At 41.2% G+C, this 18,889-nt stretch overlaps 2 protein-coding genes across 8 annotated transcripts in view; one reads left to right on the top strand and one right to left on the bottom strand.

Annotated features, from left to right (window-relative positions):
• The window catches only part of TEX264 (testis expressed 264, ER-phagy receptor), a 216,964-nt gene extending 204,345 nt beyond the window's left edge, over positions 1-12,619 (bottom strand). Inside the window, exons 1-3 of one of the 6 annotated variants that reach the window (XM_061617911.1) lie at positions 12,044-12,619; positions 7,911-7,987; positions 4,264-4,552 (exon numbers count right to left, since the gene is read on the bottom strand). In XM_061617911.1, coding sequence (XP_061473895.1) covers positions 4,264-4,521 — 258 coding nt within the window. In that variant the 5' untranslated portion in view covers positions 4,522-4,552; positions 7,911-7,987; positions 12,044-12,619. Of the gene's footprint in view, positions 1-4,263; positions 4,553-7,910; positions 7,988-9,559; positions 10,177-10,400; positions 10,553-12,043 lie in introns of those variants that run through there. The other 5 variants (XM_061617909.1, XM_061617914.1, XM_061617912.1 and 2 more) reach the window with 5 other exon arrangements.
• Positions 12,144-18,889, top strand: part of LOC133380514 (semaphorin-3D-like) — a 101,903-nt gene continuing 95,157 nt past the window's right edge. Inside the window, exon 1 of one of the 2 annotated variants that reach the window (XM_061617905.1) lies at positions 12,144-12,855. The gene's annotated coding sequence lies outside the window, so the exon portion shown is untranslated. Of the gene's footprint in view, positions 12,856-17,090; positions 17,178-18,889 lie in introns of those variants that run through there. The other variant, XM_061617904.1, reaches the window with a different exon arrangement.

Here is an 18,889-nt window from a genome sequence, read left to right as displayed (position 1 = left end):
ATTAACTAAGCACAGAGAAGAACAAGCCTTGCTGAAGCAGAGCCAGCATGGCTTCTGCAAGGGAAAGTCCTGTCTCAGTAACCTATTAGAATTCTTTGAGAGTGTCAACAAGCATATAGACAAAGGTGATCCAGTGGACATAGTGTACTTAGACTTTCAAAAAGCTTTTGACAAGGTACCTCACCAAAGACTTCTGAGGAAGCTTAGCAGTCATGGAATAAGAGGAGAGGTCCTCTTGTGGATAAGGAATTGGTTAAGAAGCAGAAAGAGAGTAGGAATAAATGGACAGTTCTCCCAATGGAGGGCTGTAGAAAGTGGAGTCCCTCAAGGATTGGTATTGGGACCTGTACTTTTCAACTTGTTTGTTAATGATCAAGAGTTAGGCGTGAGCAGTGAAGTGGCCAAGTTTGCTGATGATACTAAATTCTTCAGGGTTGTTAAAACAAAATGGGATTGCGAAGAACTCCAAACAGACCTCTCCAAACTGAGTGAATGGGCAGAAAAATGGCAAATGCAATTCAGTATAAACAAGTGTAAAATTATGCATATTGGAGCAAAAAATCTGAATTTCACATATACGCTCATGGGGTCTGAACTGGCGGTGACCGACCAGGAGAGAGACCTTGGGGTTGTAGTGGACAGCACGATGAAAATGTCGACCCAGTGTGCGGCAGCTGTGAAAAAGGCAAATTCCACACTAGGGATAATTAGGAAAGGAATTGAAAATACAACAGCCAATATCATAATGCTGTTGTATAAATCTATGGTGCGGCCGCATTTGGAATACTGTGTACAGTTCTGGTCACCTCATCTCAAGAAGGATATTATAGAGTTGGAAAAGGTTCAGAAGAGGGCAACCAGAATGATCAAGGGGATGGAGCGACTCCCTTATGAGGAAAGGTTGCAGCATTTGGGGCTTTTTAGTTTAGAGAAAAGGCGGGTCAGGAGACATGATAGAAGTGTATAAAATTATGCATGGCATTGAGAAAGTGGATAGAGAAAAGTTCTTCTCTCTCTCTCATAATACTAGAACTCGGGGACATTCAAAGAAGCTGAATGTTGGAAGATTCAGGACAGACAAAAGGAAGGACTTCTTTACTCAGCGCATAGTTAAACTATGGAATTTGCTCCCACAAGATGCAGTAATGGCCACCAGCTTGGATGGCTTTAAAAGAAGATTAGACAAATTTGTGGAGGACAGGGCTATCAATGGCTACTAGCCGTGATGGCTGTGCTCTGCCACCCTAGTCAGAGGCAGTATGCTTCTGAAAACCAGTTGCCGGAAGCCTCAGGAGGGGACAGTGTTCTTGCACTCGGGTCCTGCTTGCGGGCTTCCCCCAGGCGCCTGGTTGGCCACTGTGAGAACAGGATGCTGGACTAGATGGGCCACTGGCCTGATCCAGCAAGCTCTTCTTATGTTCTTATGTTCTTAAGACCCCAAGCAGGTCACAACAATACAGTATTAAAAACAAGTTCAGAAATCACACTAGCTTCCTTTTGTTTTTTTATAAACAAAACGTGGAAGTATGAATGCATCAATATATTTACAGTGTAATCCATATGTGTCCACTCAAAACTAAGTCTCATTTAGTTCAATGGGGTTTTCCCTCAGGCAAATGGATATAGGATTGCAGCCTTAATTAATGAATGCTTTTGTGTAAATCCTGAATTTAACTTTGTTTTATTCTGTCCTGCCCATGTATCAGTAAAGACATTGGAAACAGCATTCCCTAGGCAGGATTACTGGAAATACCAAAGAGTTGCCAGGTTGTCCTTCTGAGAATCAGGATTAGTAAAAAACAAACGAGACAGCAACAAAAACACTACCACAAACACCACACACCACAAACAACAACAAGAAGGGGGGACAGAGATTATTCTGTGGTGCTGCCCTGATTATGGAATGCCCTCCTCCTTGAACTATGATTGGCACCAACACGGACACATTTCCAGCACAGCCAGTGCAGTGTAGGGATAGAACATCAGACTAGGGTCAGGAGACCAGGATTCAAGTCCCCAAGCAGCCAAGGAACTCATTGGATGGCCTGGGACTAGTCACTGTTTCTCTACCTATCCTACATCACAGGATTGTCATGAGGATAAAATGGGGAGGAGGAAAACCATGTATACCACTCCTTGGAAGAAAGGTAGGCTATAAATGCACTAAAAATATTATGGGAGTTAATTCACTCGGCTAGATTTTGATAACATTGTCATTCCTGGCTTTACTGTGGCTTTATCTACTTATTTTTAACTTGCGAATGCAGCAAGAGTAGCTGGTATTATAGTTGATAGCCCTGGATTTTAACTAATATTATGCTACCCTTTCTTGTATTGCTGTGATGAAGGGAGGGTTAAAAATATTTTTCAAGAACAGCTGCAAGTACCAGGAAAGAGAGGGAGGAAAAGCCAACAAGCAGACATTTCAGCATCTGAAACAACTTCAGACTGAATGACATCTTGCTCATATTTGGAATAATCAATATAGTTCAGGTATTGATGACATACCACATTGCCAGCTCTCCCAAGTGCCCTGTGCCCTTAGCCTCTACGCACCAGCATAAAATTTAACAGGTAGCTTCTCTGATCTGCATGCTTCAGCAACACTCTGTTGATCAGAAAATTACAAGGGTTGTGCTGATGCTACAGGAAGTGCTCGTGGCACAAACAAGCACACAGTCCTGTTTTGCTGGCAACATTGTTATTTTGGAAATCAGGCTGTCTGCAAACAGATGTTAACAGATGGGTTTGAAGAGATGAATCCAGGTCTAGAGACATTTTTCCTCTATAAGGGCAAAATACAAGATCAAAGGGTGTGTGCAAAGGTGTGTCTATCCCCAAGGAGACATTTTACTCTTTCTGGTATAACAGCCCTATACACTGCATCACAAATTAAGATGAAACTCAATCAAGCTGCAAAAATCTTTAAACAAAAAGTTAAAGGTCTTGCTTGACACACAGAGCTAGGTGCGCACTTTTCTAGGTTGTGACTATTGTCAAAAAACTGTGTTGGTACCCCAACTGAAGAGAGGAGCAGAAAGCAGACCATTAAAAGAAAAAGGTCTGAACGGTTACATGCAAGCTCATTTTTTTACTAGAACTGCCTATGATATATTATTTCATGACAGCACCACCTCTTATTTTATTTATTTATTTTATTTATTTAATTACATTTCTAGACCGCCCTATAGCAGAAAGCTCTCAGGGCGGTGTACAACAAATAAAATCACAATTAAAATATGAGCAAGTGTGGAAAAAATATATATATATAGTACAATTATAAAACATTAATAAAATTGCCATTGAGATTTAAATTAAGATCATATTAAGTTTAAAATGTTAAATTAAAATATTTAAAAATTTACAAAATTTAAAAAGCCAGAAGACTAGAAAGGAGGCCCAGCACCAAGATGAAGGAAACATAATAGTATTCAGACACCGAGGGGAATACCCACTCCAAGAAAATAAGCCAGTTTGCTACTATTTATGGCAGCATTAGCATTTCAACACATATTATACAGTGGAATATATAGATATATCTTATATAAACTGTAATTTGTTTTCATTGTTTTTAATACTGCATTTTAAACTGTTGTAACATGCCCTCAGGACTTGCCGGTGAAGGGCAGGTAATAATAACAATAACAACAACAACAATAATATGTCTGCAGAAGTCTATCCATCTGATCCCTGAACAGGCCATCCTTCGATACCAGGACCCAAAGGAATCTCGTACCCCTTTCCAAGCATATTTGGTTTTGCTGACAAGAGGCTTTGTGCTTTTAACACCTATACAACACTCAAATTCAACAGGTACAACATTCCTTCCACTCCCTAATAGAGGAACATAAGTATACAAATTTTTTAAAAATTGGTTCATAAACATATCCCTCCAAGTTCAAAAAAGCAAAACTATAAGGAAACACTACTCAGAAAATAATAAAAATGCAATGCATCACATCTGTTTACAGGATGAGGTTTTCAATGTAAGTTACAGTTCAGGCAGCACATATGATCATAAAGTTAAATCACTGGGGATTCACCCAGAGGCTATTCAACTCATTCATTTCATATATGCAATTATTAATAAGTATACATATTATTTATTAAATTTCTATCCCCGTGGTGTACATTCCAAGAGCCTGAGATCTACCTTAGATCTAAACTATCAGAAAATAGTTTTTTCCTTGTTCCCAAGTAATGATTGTGTTAAGAGAGATGCATTCAAGCCTGATAAACCAAGGAGTTCTCACTGGGACTTACCGTGTGAGGGTTGTCATAGTAGACAGCAATGGAGCACAGCTTTGGAGAGATGCTGCAGCTCTCCGTAAACAGCCTTCCACAATCACCGTAAGGCCCCACCTGGAATTTATATGCCACAGTGATGTTGCCGATGGGGGGCAAGCCAGCACTCACAACCACTTCTGAGAAGAGCCCCGAATAAACAGCAAAGCCAAAGAGTGTCAACAGCAGAAGCACAACTAGTGCCACAAACAATCCAATGAGCAGCCAGTCCGACATGACTTCAGGCAACTCAAACCACAGGGATCAACTAAAGACAAGAGAGAAGGATGAAAATTAGGTCATCATAATGCAAACGGCTTTCTCCTAGAATTATACTTACTGTAAGTTCATTCAAATAAAGTTTTCCCAAAGAAGATATGGGTCAGATCCATGTTGCAGCTCCTTGCATTTGTAGGGGACTACTGTACTGGAATTATTTATTTATGTTTGCGGGGCAGTGCTATACAGTACTCTACTTTTTCTTAAACACAACTGCTGCTTAAGGGGCCATTGTACGGAATGCTGTGCTATAAGTCTCTTGTTTACAGTACAAGTCTTTGCTACATGCCACTGAGAAGCACAATAAAAAGCAAAAGGATCTAGATGATGCTCAAAATATACATATGTCCATTTGCATATGAGTCATCTGCAGACAGTAGGTGTCACACACACACTCTCCAATTACTTTCAGCCACAGAGTTTCAAAAATACATTTGTGGTCCTTTTCCTGACTCCAGGCGTATGTGCCAGCTAAATAATAATCACAGTCCTTGGTCAGGGAAAAGCACCCAGTCTGCATCTGGCTCCAGACCCAGCAGTGCCTGAGGGGGACCCCCAACTGCACAGCGTGAACTCCTCACAGAATGCAATTCCCATAGTAGAACTGGAGTGGCCATGAGAGAGTTAAAGGGACTGTGTGTGTGTGTTCATGCACGAGACGATGGAAAAGGCAGAGGCAGTCAGCAATCAGAGGCGTTTGGCACCTCCTTCACAAGCAACTTTCCTCATATCCCTTGCCGTCCCTAAGCCGCCACCTTCCACTGTGTGTCAGTTGCCTCCTGTTGCTGCCCCTCTCCCTGCTCATTTATGCCTAATTCCCCCTTTCCTGTCCCATCCCCTGTCCTGCAGGGAAAGCATTTTAGCCCACACTCCACATCCACTCAAGAAAGCAGCACAGATAGCAACATTATTTATTGAAAATGTATATTTGGTGCTGTGAAGTTGTGCAAGAAGCAGCAGCATCCAAAAATAAATTTAATATGACCATCCAATCAACAGGAATAAAATGGAGGATAAATCTTCCTTGTCACAGATCCATTGTAAGGTCAAATATGGGGTGGAAGGTGGGGGAAAGTGTGTCAAACTGGTTTGGCAGGATCAAAGCCATTCGCACACACACAAAAAGAGTAAAAATATTGTGTTGCTGGTTCACCTGACTTGAAGAGCTATAGTAAAATGCAGTAACTCAAAAAAGGCAGCATAAAATGAGTCTAAGAAATCCCAAAATAAAGGGTCAGAAGTAATGGTATCAGTGCAAGTGGGGGTGAGTGTCGTGTGCCTTGTGAGGAGGCAAGAAGCCATAATATGGGGGAAAATATAATGTGGATCAACCCTTGTTCTCGCAAAACAGCTTTTATGAACCCACTTTTTAAAATTCATTTCAAATATGGTCTTTTAACAAATGAACCTTCTCGGGGTGGGGGGGAATCAATTTTACCTCAGCAACTGTTTGTTCAGTTTGACAAGGTATAAAAACCACATCCTAGAATACACTGCAAAAAGATTAGGCCCTCTATTTTCCACTCTAGTGAGATCATCAAAGGGCAAAAGCAACTGTGGAAGGGAAATCTGACTTGCCCTTGAAAAATGTCACTGTTAATTTTATGTTAGCATTTATAGTATCTTACTGGAAAAACACATGCTGCCCCAAATCTCTCTCCTTACACTCAAATACAAGCAGCCCAAGGTATTTTCTTACAGCTCCTACATGAACTTAATCACTTCCTAGTGAACATAACTGTATTCTAATAAGATATGTTTCCACTCCTCAACATTTTTGAGGAAATACTGACAGTATAATTATATCACATAAAGGATGTGATGCAAAAAATACAATGTGTAAAATGTTTAAAACCTTGAATAGCATAGACTGATCTGTTTGGTGATCCTGTCATTGTGCCTTAAACCAGTGAGCAATTGACCTTTGCTATGATGAGCCTCAGTATGCAATTATTTCTCCCCTCAAATGGCTTATTTCTTCCTCCCAACTTATTCTCAAAGAGTTAAAACCATTGTTGTTTCCCTTAGCCCTATCTATTCCATTACCTGACTATTTCCGTTTAAAGGCCAAACTACATATTACATGTAACCCAAGATTACTGGCCTTCCCCGCCACCCACCAAAACAAAGTTGCTTCACAATGCAGCAATGTGGACAGAGAGAACGTGGAAGGGGGGAGGGGTTGCTTAACCCTTGCTTAGTCCACACACTAACATTTCTACTACAAGTATCTCCTCTCCAGCTGCTCTACCCCAGCAAGGTTCCAGGTGCATTTAACAGGGGTAAAGGCAGCTGGAGGGAAGAGATGATATGAAGAAGTGAGCAGGGAAGTGGTTAAGTACACACTCACTGTTTCTCCACCCCAAATTGTCCCCTCCCAAAGCAGCTTTTCCTATGCAAAATGAATAGTTAGGGCTTTAATATGGTTTTGATTGTATTGGACTGCCTCACCTTTAGTACAATATGCTCCAAGCACCAATTGGTGTATGTGTTTGTGGTATATAAATAAAATTATTTATATTAATTGCAGCCCACTAGTTCTCTAGATTTCCAGCATGGCCTCCAGTGCTGAACTAGCAGCCTTACTCCTATTTAAGTACATTTAACGATCAGTGAATTTCACCAACTGATTCCAAAGACATTTGCCCAATTCCTTTGAAATAAGCCCTTGCAGACAATGGAGGCTCTAAATCATTTCAGTCAGTCCCCTAGATGCAGCAGATTGAAATAATGATGCAATAAGACTTCGTCTGACTTCAGCAGAATGCAGGACCTATTCACACAAACATGAGGTATAGGGTGAACAATGGAAAGTGTCTGGAAACAAAGCCTGCATATAGATGCCACTAGACCATGGTGAGCCAGCTGCTTCACAATACATGCTGAAAGCCAAATCCTTCGTGTCCAGCAAAGGACACAACGGGCTTGTCACTCTGGGGACCATCATATAGCCACATAGCTGTGTGAATGAACCATTCTATGAAATCATGGTCTTGATAGAGTTACAGCCCAATATATCCCTTAGCCATCTTTTTCCAACCTTGGGTCCCCAGATATTGTTGATCTACAAGTCCTACCATCCCTGACTATTGGTTATGCTGGCTGGACATTGTGAGTTTGTAGTTCAGCATCAGGAAGACCCAGTTGGGGAAGGAAGCCTTAAACTCAGAATTTTGATCTGCATCGTATTGAATCCCCAGAACAGTCATGTGTGATAAAACATTAATTCCCTATCTAAAATTAGAAACAGAACTAACATTTGTCAGCACCGGCCCTCTCTTTTCAGGAACCACTTAACAAGAATCCAAGTCTAAACTTTCCTCCAGTGAAATATACTTTATGCTTACCTGAAAAACAACAGTGTAGGCAGCTTAGCAATCGCTCATTGTCCCTCCCAAGGATCTTTGATCCAGAATTTGCTTCTCTGAAAAAGAAGAAATTAAGGTTTATTGAAGTAATCTGTTTTCTCTGAATTCAATAAAACAGCACTCAAGCCAGACAATTGGCATTGCTTTCCCAGTATGCACAAGGGGCACTGTGCCCAGACTTACCCAATGGTTGCCAAACCTGTGTTTCCTTTGTAAAGCTAATACAGAAAAAGAAGAAATCCATTTACAGGAGACAATCAGTGGGTAGGCACTAATCTATTTCCCTGTCCACCAATTATCTCCTGCAAGTGTCCTTCCAAGGCCCTTTTTAAATATTTTTCCCCAGTCAAGCTCCAAAACCCAAAGTAATCCCAGCTTGGAGGAAAGCATTATTAAGTTCAATTTAAAAAATTTGCAAGCATAGTACGCTTTCATTCTAACTTTCCCACAACCACCCACAGCAAAACTGTCCATGAAGTCATATATTCAAATCCAGAGATCTGTACCAAGAAAGCAGGCTTCTGAGCATTACCACGAACCAGGGATAAGTCAGATGCACCTCCAAATGCACATTTGAGTACAGATCTCTATCTTCACTGCCTTGCTTTCTGTAGAATGCATATCGGAATGCACATCCAAATGTGTATCCTGTTAAAGTCTTTTGTTTCGAAGACATTTTAGAGTGTTTTTGTTTGTCGCCCTGGGCTCCTTCTAGGAGGAAGGGTGAGATATCAATGTAATAAATAAATAAATAAAACTAAGTAATGCAGTGTGGACAGACAGAATCCACTCTCAGATATGCAGCCTAGTGACGCACATGGTTCCAGATCCAGCAAGCAGTATGCACAGAGAAAATAGTTTCCACACAGGCCTCCTGAGATGGAGCAGGGTAAGGAGCACACAGAGCCAAGAAAGGTGGAAACAAGGGGAAATGTCCTCTGCCCTGTCTCTCCTTCTGCCTCCTTGGAGAAAAAAATGTTTCAGACCCTGCATGAAAACAAGAGCCCCCTAGATCAGATCAAATGTCTAGCATTCTGTTTCCCACCACAGCCAATCAGATGCCTATGTGAAGACCAAGTTCTGGACATTAAAATGTAACACACACACACCGAGAAAGGTAGCACACAAACTGTGGATTTTTCTCCTAAGTCTACACAGTTTAGAGTGCAACCACGAAAGTGGCAAGCCACACTGTCAAATTAAAGCTGCAATCTTATGTGATATGTATACTTATTTGTGAATTAAGTCCCATTGAACTCTGTGTGTTTGCTTCTCAATAAACATGCATAGGATGGCGCTGTACTTGTCATATATAACACATCTTACTGTACTTATCCAGTAGTTTCAGTAAATCAGAAACTTTCAAAATTGGCAAGAGGTAAATGTGGAAATAACACAGGAGTTTTTGGTTTTTATTTCAGTAAAAAATAGTTATGGTCATGTTTTAACACTGCATATTTCCTGAACAATCAAAAATCAATTATCTAGCATTTATAGCATACCTTTCTTTCAAGAATTCAAGGTGGCTAGGGCTGCAATCCAATACATGTCTACTCAGAAGTAAGCTCCACTGAGTTCAATGGGACTTACTCCTAGGAAAGTGTGTTTTAGATTTCAGCCTTACTTACATAAGGATCCCACAAGCAGCCTCTCTTCCAGGCACCGACCAACCTCAGCTCTGCTTAGTTTCAGCAGGACTGCTCCATCAGACCATAAATTTAGCCACTGTGGGTTGTCTTTGACAAGAATGGCAGGATACCATTTTAAATAAATAAATTTAGCATGAAGACAACATACCAGTTATTCAAGTTGCAATTTAAATTCCAATTTGATCCTTTAATGTAGAATTGTCACTCTAACTAGGAATAGGTTCTGCATTGCCTCATAATAATGACAGCATCCCTAATTCCTCTGGGTTTAAACCCACATAAATCGATCTTAACCCTTCACATTTTTATTTCTAATTCAGAATGAAAAACCTGGACACTGAGAATATATTCCCTAAAAGCAACACATTTTACATAAAGAAGAGAGAAATCTCATTGTAAAGAACCAATGTAGTCGAGGCTCCTGTAATCTGTGTTGTATGAAAAGCAGGAAATGTCACCAAGCAATTTGGTTCAGTTGCTGTCCTTGGCTATTTGAAAATGAAACCTGCTACAAAATCACATTCATCCCTCTCTCTTCAGAAAGCTGTTTGGTTTCTCCCTGCTGATCCTGTTTATTTCAGCTGCATTCTACTTCCTGGTTCATGTGTACCAGCTTGATGAGATCACAGTCCTCGTGCACGCTCATAAAGCCAACATGCACTTTTACAACCATTCCTTAAAAAGCTAAGAATGCTTTAACCAAAACCTTTGAAACAGGATTTCTTTAGAATCAAGTCTGCCTATGTGTCAACAGAGCTATGGCCAACCAAGGTCCATGTTAATTCAGCTGAATTTTCCCAGCATCTCCCCCAAGTTTTACCGTCACACAGTTGCCCAATGATTCAGGAGGATGGGAGTGAAGTCAACAACATTTGCAGGGCCACAGGTTTCCATCCCTGTCTTATAAACTAAGTGAAGCCATCAGAAGATAACAATGTTTTGAACCCACATTGCTCCAAAGAAAAGTTCCAAAACGTGATGCAAGAAGCTCAAAATGCAGTAGTGAAAGAAAAAGCTGAGAAAAGAACATTCAGTTCTATTAATGATGGAGAACAAATCCAAATGGGCCCTAGGGCTGGCAAATGACAGCTGCAGTCCTGACTCAGCTGGAGAAATTTCCACTGAACTCAGTGGGACTTACTTTTGAGTAAACATGCTTAGAATTGAGCCACATGGCAGCAATCCTAGGCATACTTCCAACTAAATGTTCAAAAGATGAATTCATTAGATGTGTGCATTAAAATTCTAGGTTAATAGTGAGGCGGGGATGTTAATTTTTTCAGTATTGTTAAGTTTGCCATCTCTCTCTCTGTTGGGGTGGTGGTGGTCCTGTGCCTTTAATAGCTGTCTGACAAGCAAAAAGAAAATATGCTGGATTTCTGCTTGACACACAATTGCTATAAGCACAGGAGAATAATGTAAACTATCAAGGAGTTAGAATTCACACAGGTTTATCAGAGAAGCAAAGCTGAGAAACCTGAGTGCCTTATTTGCATGTCAGTTGTTTATTTCTTCCCTAGGTATTCCACTGTAAACATAAATTAAAGGATTGTTTGGGTTGGTGCTTTTTGTTTTCTCAAGAAAATCCTCACTCTACCATCTGATCCATTCCCTTGAGAGCCACTTATAGCAAGCCATATCGCTCATCTTTACTGGAGCAGATCTACCCATGCAAATCCTCCAGTAGTCTATAGCAGTTAGAAAAGCTGCGATTCCCATAATCTCTTATTATTGGGACCCAAACTCAGTTACCAATTGTGATGCACCATACCCTGATAGTCCCACATCAGCATGGACTGTTGTTTACTTCCAATACAAATGTATTCTAACCGGTTTTGTATCTTTCCTCCCTTTCTAGATCATTAAAGGGTTAATTTTCCCCTTCAGAAATACTGTCGGGCAGTAAGGAGGGAGGGAGGGAGTGTAATCACCTCTCCAAAGGGAACCCACTCTGCTCCATTGGGATACACACAAGACAGCCTTCCCCACTAAGGTGTGCTCTGTATTAATGTCCTCAGATCCATCCACCATGGTGTCACTTCCCCTCTCTCCCCATCCATCCTGCTTATCAATCCGCCGAGTAACAGACTTCCCCAAAGAATCTCCTGTGTCGGGATTGCCCCCCTGGACTCCTTCATCATCCCTTCACCGCCCCCTCCCTCGGTACCCTCAAGAACTTCCAAGCGGTGTCAGCAAATCACCCACTCTCGCGACTCCCTCCGCCCCCGCCCCCGCCCCCGCCCCGATCAGATCCGTTCCGTTCTGCCCCCAACAGCAATCTACTGCCGTAACTACTAAGAAACAGATTCTTTGGGGATCTCCTCCGGTTTGGGCCCTTCGCGATCGCCCTTCTTACGCCCCCTCCCGCGGGATCCGCTGACTGGGATATCCTTCCAAAAACAACAACAACAACACCTCCCCCGGCTGCCTGCGAGGCTCACTCCATTTCCCCCCCCAACTCACCCCACACACACAACAGAGCTGCAGGAGCGGAGCCGGCTCAGCACTCAACTGGCAGCTCCCGCCTCTGTCACAGGCTGAGGCTACGCTCGGGGGCGCGCTTGGCTCGGCGGGTGGAAGGCGCGTCCCCGCCCCTGTCCGGGAGCGCGCCACGCCGGGCTGAGCCCCGCGGGATGGGGTGGAGCTCGACGTACGCGGGGAGGATTGGGCAACTCAGTCGGGGGACGGGATTGCTATCCCAGGCAGAAGGGAGCTGCCAGGGTGAGGGCGACTCGCCTCACCGCCACAGGGCGGGAAGGGAAGAGAGGGGGAGAGAAGCAGCTGAAGCGGCGGCCGGGCGAGTGACGGCATTCCTCTCGAGGCGCTGGTTGAGCGCGCCGCTGCGGGGATGCTGCTTCCAGTGGTTTGCTGAAAGAGGCTCTTTTGTAATAGCCGCCTTACTGCCGCAGCGTAGCTCAGTAGGCTGTCGCGGAAGGAAATGGACCACTGGACAGCTACCACTTTTTTTTACTTCATAGCCGCCCTGAGTCTGTGACAGAAATCTATTACGTGAAACCTCCCTGTCTCTTCAGTTCCGTACAAGGAAAAGCTTCGTTGGCTAATATTTCTTCCGGTCAGGCAGCTGTTAAAAGCTGCCGAGAAACTTGAAGCCTCTGGAGTTGCACCACTCAATTCAGAATGCAGTGGCTGTCATTTGGAGCAGGTGTTCTCGGCTTGACAAGCAACAATTCAACAGGTTTAGCTTTACCCATGGTACCATCATATTGGGCAGTGCTTCACCTGTAAGATTTCTGCTTGCCATGCAGCTCTTAAAGGTACAGGAACTTTGTCAGGGGGGGGGGGAGGAATAGTTGTAGGTCCTAATAGCAGAAAATTGAACCTAAGGTGCAGTAATCTCCTTTGGGGAGAAGGGAAGATGTGTATTCAGAGCACTTGTGTAGACACTGGATGCAGAAGGTGACAACCCTAAGCAACTGGTCACTTGTGTGTTCACATATTTGCAAGATTAAAACTGAGTTGTGCTTAGCCTAACCTAAAATAACTAAAATAAATTGGAGATTTCCCTTACAATTTACCCAATGCACAACTCTGGATTGGTCTCAGATTTTTAATTCACTTTTAAAATATCTAGCAAGACAAAATAAGGTTCATAACTTGATAAAACCCAAGAATCATTTATATATATAATATCGATAACATCTTAGTGGAGAAGAATGTCTTGGGTGGTGGATCTGAATGGAGCAGTATGCATTGACAATGGAGAAGTGACTAGTCTAGTGCTTCTAAACAGAAAAAATTATGTCGGATTATCTGGATCTCCTAGGGTAGATCACTAACTGTGAAATTTATGAGCCATTTGGTCCATCTGATCCAGTAGTATCTACTTTGACTATAATTGGCTTTCCCAAGGTCCTTTTAACAAGAAACTCCAGAGGTTAAACCTAGGATCTTCTGGATAAAGAATATGTATGTGCCACTGAACTATAGATGTTGAGAAACTAACCCATACGTTTTACTTGTGCCTGCCTGAAAAGTAGAGAGAATTTGCAACATTTCAGGATATCCTGTGCAGAACATGATCTCTCTCAAGCATAATAAAATGTGAAGTTAGAAATAAAATACATTAATGGAGAATAGGTCTATCATTATAGCTAAGTGGATCCTCTATGTTCAAAGGAAGTATGCCACAGAATATCAGTCACTGGGAGACAACGGCATACAATACCTGTTGGCCCCATGTCCTGACTGTGCTTTCTGGACACATCTAGTTGGTCTCTAAGGAAAATAGAGTGCTAGACTAGATGGACTTTGGTCTGATCCAGCAAGGCTCTTCTTATGTTCTTTTGTCAATGGGTTATCAACAGTTGCTGTGCTTCAAGATCTTCTAAGATGCAAACAACTCCATTATAGAGAGAAGAAAACTAAATAGCTTTTTGTGCTGCCCTGTTAGAAATTGACACATGCCAGGATCTCCTCCGTGAAGGCTTGTCTCCTCTTTGATCCAGATGGAACAAAAATATGTTGACTATGGTTATCAACAAATGCTAGGTTTTAGGATGTCTTATGTAGACAGCTTCCTCTACATTGCCTTGCCATTTTAAGAAAAAACAAAAACAAATCCTTACTAGGTTTGTTCTTCCTGCTGCATAAAGTGAACACTGATCCATCTTGATTCACCCTGTGACTGCAAGTTACATGGGGATGGGATATCACATTACTAATGATAGACTGGGATTCGTGTGAGATTACTGCTGCGGGATTTTTTATTATTATATGGATGTACCCTTGCAAATGAAGTGTTCTTTTGTTCATGCTTGGTCTCAGAAGCTGCTCCAGTAAATCCAGTGTCTCTGGATCTATTCTCTTGAATGCCCAGGGGAGCTTATTGTCCTGAATAATCCATATTAGGCTATCGGATAAGACCCATTCATGTTTAGTTTTGTTTCACTATCAGGTAGCTACTCTTTCTCATTGGATATAGGTAGCCAATAGGTCCATTACCTTTGGGCAACCCCCCTCCCCATAACATTTCCTTCTGCCAGGACACATTTTTAAAATGTGGCATTTAAACTGGCAGGGTACAAAAACTGGTTTTAGATTTATGCCTATATGTGGGCCACACACGCACACAAACTCTTTTTGGTCCAGAGATAAAATTTTGCAGAGAGCTTTTAGCCCAAGATCAGTAGGGCTGTTAGGTATTTAAATCCACTCAGAAAAAGTCCCCAGATGGTAAAACAAACTCACATACTGAGCTCACTTTTCCTATTCAACCACTGATTTACATTGGCCTTTCAAACCATTGTCATTTAAATTCTGTTGTAATAGGACACAAACAGAAAAGTGAAAAGTACTAATTTGGCACTTGAGCTTCCTGCCTGTTCTTTGTTCACTTGTCATGTTTTCTGTAATACCTATTTATTTATCTGGCTTATTTATCATGTGCATACATTATTTCTGTTTTATCTGGGCAGCAGTGGGCCCAGAGTATAGGGCATAGGCCATCACTGGCAGAATCTGTTAATCGCTGACTACCTTTCTGCAACATTGACAGACTACACTAAGTTTGTGCCCTCTCAGCAATAGTCACTATTCATGCCTCCCTATCATCAACTCAGTACCTGCACTGCCATTTAGCATCCTCCTCCAGCTACATCTTCTTCCTTCAATGATTACAGTATGGAATAACGTATACACTCTGTGTGGGGCTTCCTCTGAAGAATATTCAGAAACTACAACAATCTTAGAATGCAGTAGCCTGACTCCTTTCCATGGCTAGCTGGTGGAACTCACATCATCTATCTTTGAAGAGCTGCACTAGTTGCCAACTTATTTCTGACCACAATTCAAAATGTGACTTTTAAGCTTTAAGGCCCTAAACAACTTGGACGAAAAGCGTTGTTTATTCTGGAGCACAATTCAAAGTACTAGATTTAATCTTTAAAGCCCAAAATGACCTGGGTCCATGGTATCTCATGGAGCACCTCCTCCTTTATCTGCCAAGAAGACTCTGTTGTATCCAGGGGTTACCTAGACAGCGATGGTGAGATCTAAGGTGCAGCACCCTGCTTTTGGTATTTCCTTTCTCCGAAAACTCACATGGCTGATCCTCCTTCAGTCTTTAGAAAGCTAGTTAAACCTGGCACTTCAGTTTTACTGAAATTATACTTTATGGATGTATGGATGTTCCTGTTACTGTGCTTTTATTTGAGCAACTATTTAAATTGATGGTGTCAATTTTTACTGATTATTTCAGCCTTGTAAATAAGCCCACAAAGATTACTAGCCAATAAAAAAATTACTACCATTGTCTCCAGCAGCCTGGTGCAGAGAAGAGGTGTGCTAAATAAAGGAAAGTTGATCATAGAAAATATTCCCAGATAGCTCAATAACTACTCAAATATAAGAGAGTTATGACCCCTTGTGGCTGAAGCTGTCAATAACAGTTAGAAAAACAGTGCAAGGGACTTATTCAGTCGGTGGATATAACAGAAGACATAATAAAGAAAAAAATATAGATGTGTGACAAGCCATGAAAAACCACCAGAATGGCAATCAAAGGGGGGCGGTAAGTATCATTTTCAAATACTTCCATATTTTTATCACCAGCTTTCCTTTGGAAACAATTCCCACCCACCCCTAAAGCCTTGTAAATAAGCCCACAAACATGTAATAATTATATAACATTTTATAGCAATAGCCCCCAAAATGTTTTTAAAAGTGGGTTTATGGATGGCTGCAATCTTTTGTACAGACTGCAGTCCTTCGTACAATCAATTGGGAATAAGGCCCCTTGAATTTACAGGAGGTTAATTCCAACTAGGAAAATATGATTGAGTCAATCAAGCAAAGTGGTCATGTCAAGCAAAGGCAAGGGTGGAGTTTTTTTTGGTAATAATAATAGTTATTTCAATTTATTTTACAGTGTAAGTATCATGTACATACCAATACATCATACTGTTCATCCAGTGTACTGATACAAGGCATTAGTAGTTAAGATGAAAGCAGAGGAAAGGGGAGCCATATCAGGAACCACATTCCATTTTCATATCATATTTGGGTTGTTCCCATTAAAACAATGAAAGTGTAAGTCTGGAAATCAAGTACCTTCTGTAGTCAACTTTCATAATTGAACTCTCAGATTTCCAATCAGCCTGGGGATGTTAAATCCTGTTTCACACTGTGAGTCCTCTTATTAACCACATAACAAGGGTATTTGGAAGGATAGTTCATTAGTGATGATTTCTAGTGGGATATGTTTTTTTAAAAAAGTTGATTGCAAGGGTCAGGTTGCCATTTCATGTCAGTTTCAGAAACAAAATTTTAATTTAGAAACCTAGCTAGAAAAACCATCCACCACAAGATGTCATCAGATCTCAATTTATTCTGTATAATCCAAAGCATGGAATGAGGTGGGACAGATAGCTTGCTAACTAGCAGCTTCTGCTGATTTTTATGAATGGAGGCTGGCTCTAAATGACATCATAGCCTGGTCACTCCACCCCCACTTTGGAGTCTCTGTAATTTTCAGGTGTTTGTATGCTAGCTTCTTATGCAGTAGACTCTGTTATATAGTGTGGAAGTCAGCACAGCCTGCTCTTTCTGGAATGCATTCAACTAGGAGAGCTCTGGACAGGTGAGTACTACAATATTTTTAAAAGTATATTTTTTAAACAGTGCTGAGATCTGTATTTTTGCATTATAAATTTTCTCATTTATTGCTTTATGGATCAAAAATACTTTTGCCAAAATTTATGGTATTGATTAGATACATATAACAATGCATAACAGCCTATTTTGAATCTTTAATTTGTATGCTATACATAATGTTCCATCATCACTTGTCAAGTAGAAATAGGTACACTTTTTATATTTCATGACAAAAGCATCTCATAATTAAAAAGAGAGAACAAGCAGTGTGAACAGGCTTGGAAGTATCCTATGTTCACTTCTGAATAAATATACATAGAATTAGATTATTAACACTGCAACCCTATTCTACACAAGTGTATTCAGAAGAAAATCTCATTGTGCCTTGTGGGACTACATTCTAGTAAGCGTATTTAGAATTGCAATCCTATCCATGTTTACTCAGAAGTTAGTCCCACTATGCATTTATACAAGTAAGCATATTTATGATGGCAACTACAATATCACATTTTTTTTCAGTTTGTCATATTAAATACTATAGTTCTCAGAATCTCAAAGCTCAGTAATCATTTAGCAAAACTGCTAAAGCTAGTTTCATTGAGAGACATTCTGGGTCCTGTGGAAGACCATACTAGCTGACCTTTTCCTCACCCTCAGTTACAAGTCAGCCCTTTCTGCTATAAACCCTGTCCCTCTTCTCCTGGGGGAAAAGCCTGCTGTGGTTCCTACATGGTGAAACTGCAGCTCTTAAAAGATTATGCAGAAGGCAGGAATACTCCCTGACTTGCATTCTTTCCCTTGTTTCCTGAAGCAACTGAAAGATGGTAAAGACTCAAAACACTTGGAGAACATTTCTAAAGCCACAAGTCCTAAGAGAGCCAGTGTGGTACAGTGGTTAGAATTGGTTTTGGATGAGGGAAACCCAGGTTCAGATTCCTGCTAAGGGCCAATTCATTGTGCATGCAGTCAAGATACTTTCACATCTGCACCAATATTTGCAGTGCTAAGCACTGTAAAGAATAAAGGGGAGATGTGCATCATCAAAACAGACAAATATGTGCCAAGGAACTGTGGGCCTATCATTGTTCCCCAGATCTGTCCCTGAGTTTAGTACTATAAACACTCATGGACATACATGAGGCAAATGTAAATTAGCTGTGAATCTCACTGGGTGACAGTAGACAAGTCACTGTCTTTCCATGTATCCTGCCTCACAAGGTTGTAGCGAGGCTACAACTCTTGTTAGCTTTTTTGAAAGAGCAAAACACAAGAATAACAAATAAATAAGCTATGCCCAGCTCTCTCAAGGGCTCTGCAGTTCCATTATACTTCTGTTACGATACTCCAATAAAAGAAGCCAAGATAAAGATTGCTTTCCCATCCGTTTGTCATATAATATAATGGGGAAACTCCTGGCTAAGCTTACTTTTATTGCTGTCTCCACTATGCCTTTCTTTGGAGCCAGTGGATTAATGATCAAGTTAAGACTTTCTATATACATAGTTGGGAGTCCGTATGGTTATATCAATCTAGGTTTCACCAGTAACTCTTAAAGTGATTTTTCAGGTAACATATTTGCTGAAAGAAGGTTTTGTTTGGGTTATCCCACTGACCATAGGCTGCTCCATTTGATATCAGGAAAACCAGTCTTTGTATTCTGTCTCATTGATCTTTCCCACACTACTAAACCCTCTGGAT

The sequence above is a fragment of the Rhineura floridana genome, chromosome 3, assembly GCF_030035675.1.
Source record: "Rhineura floridana isolate rRhiFlo1 chromosome 3, rRhiFlo1.hap2, whole genome shotgun sequence".
NCBI lineage: Eukaryota > Metazoa > Chordata > Lepidosauria > Squamata > Rhineuridae > Rhineura > Rhineura floridana.
This window is presented reverse-complemented; position numbering and strand designations above follow the sequence as displayed.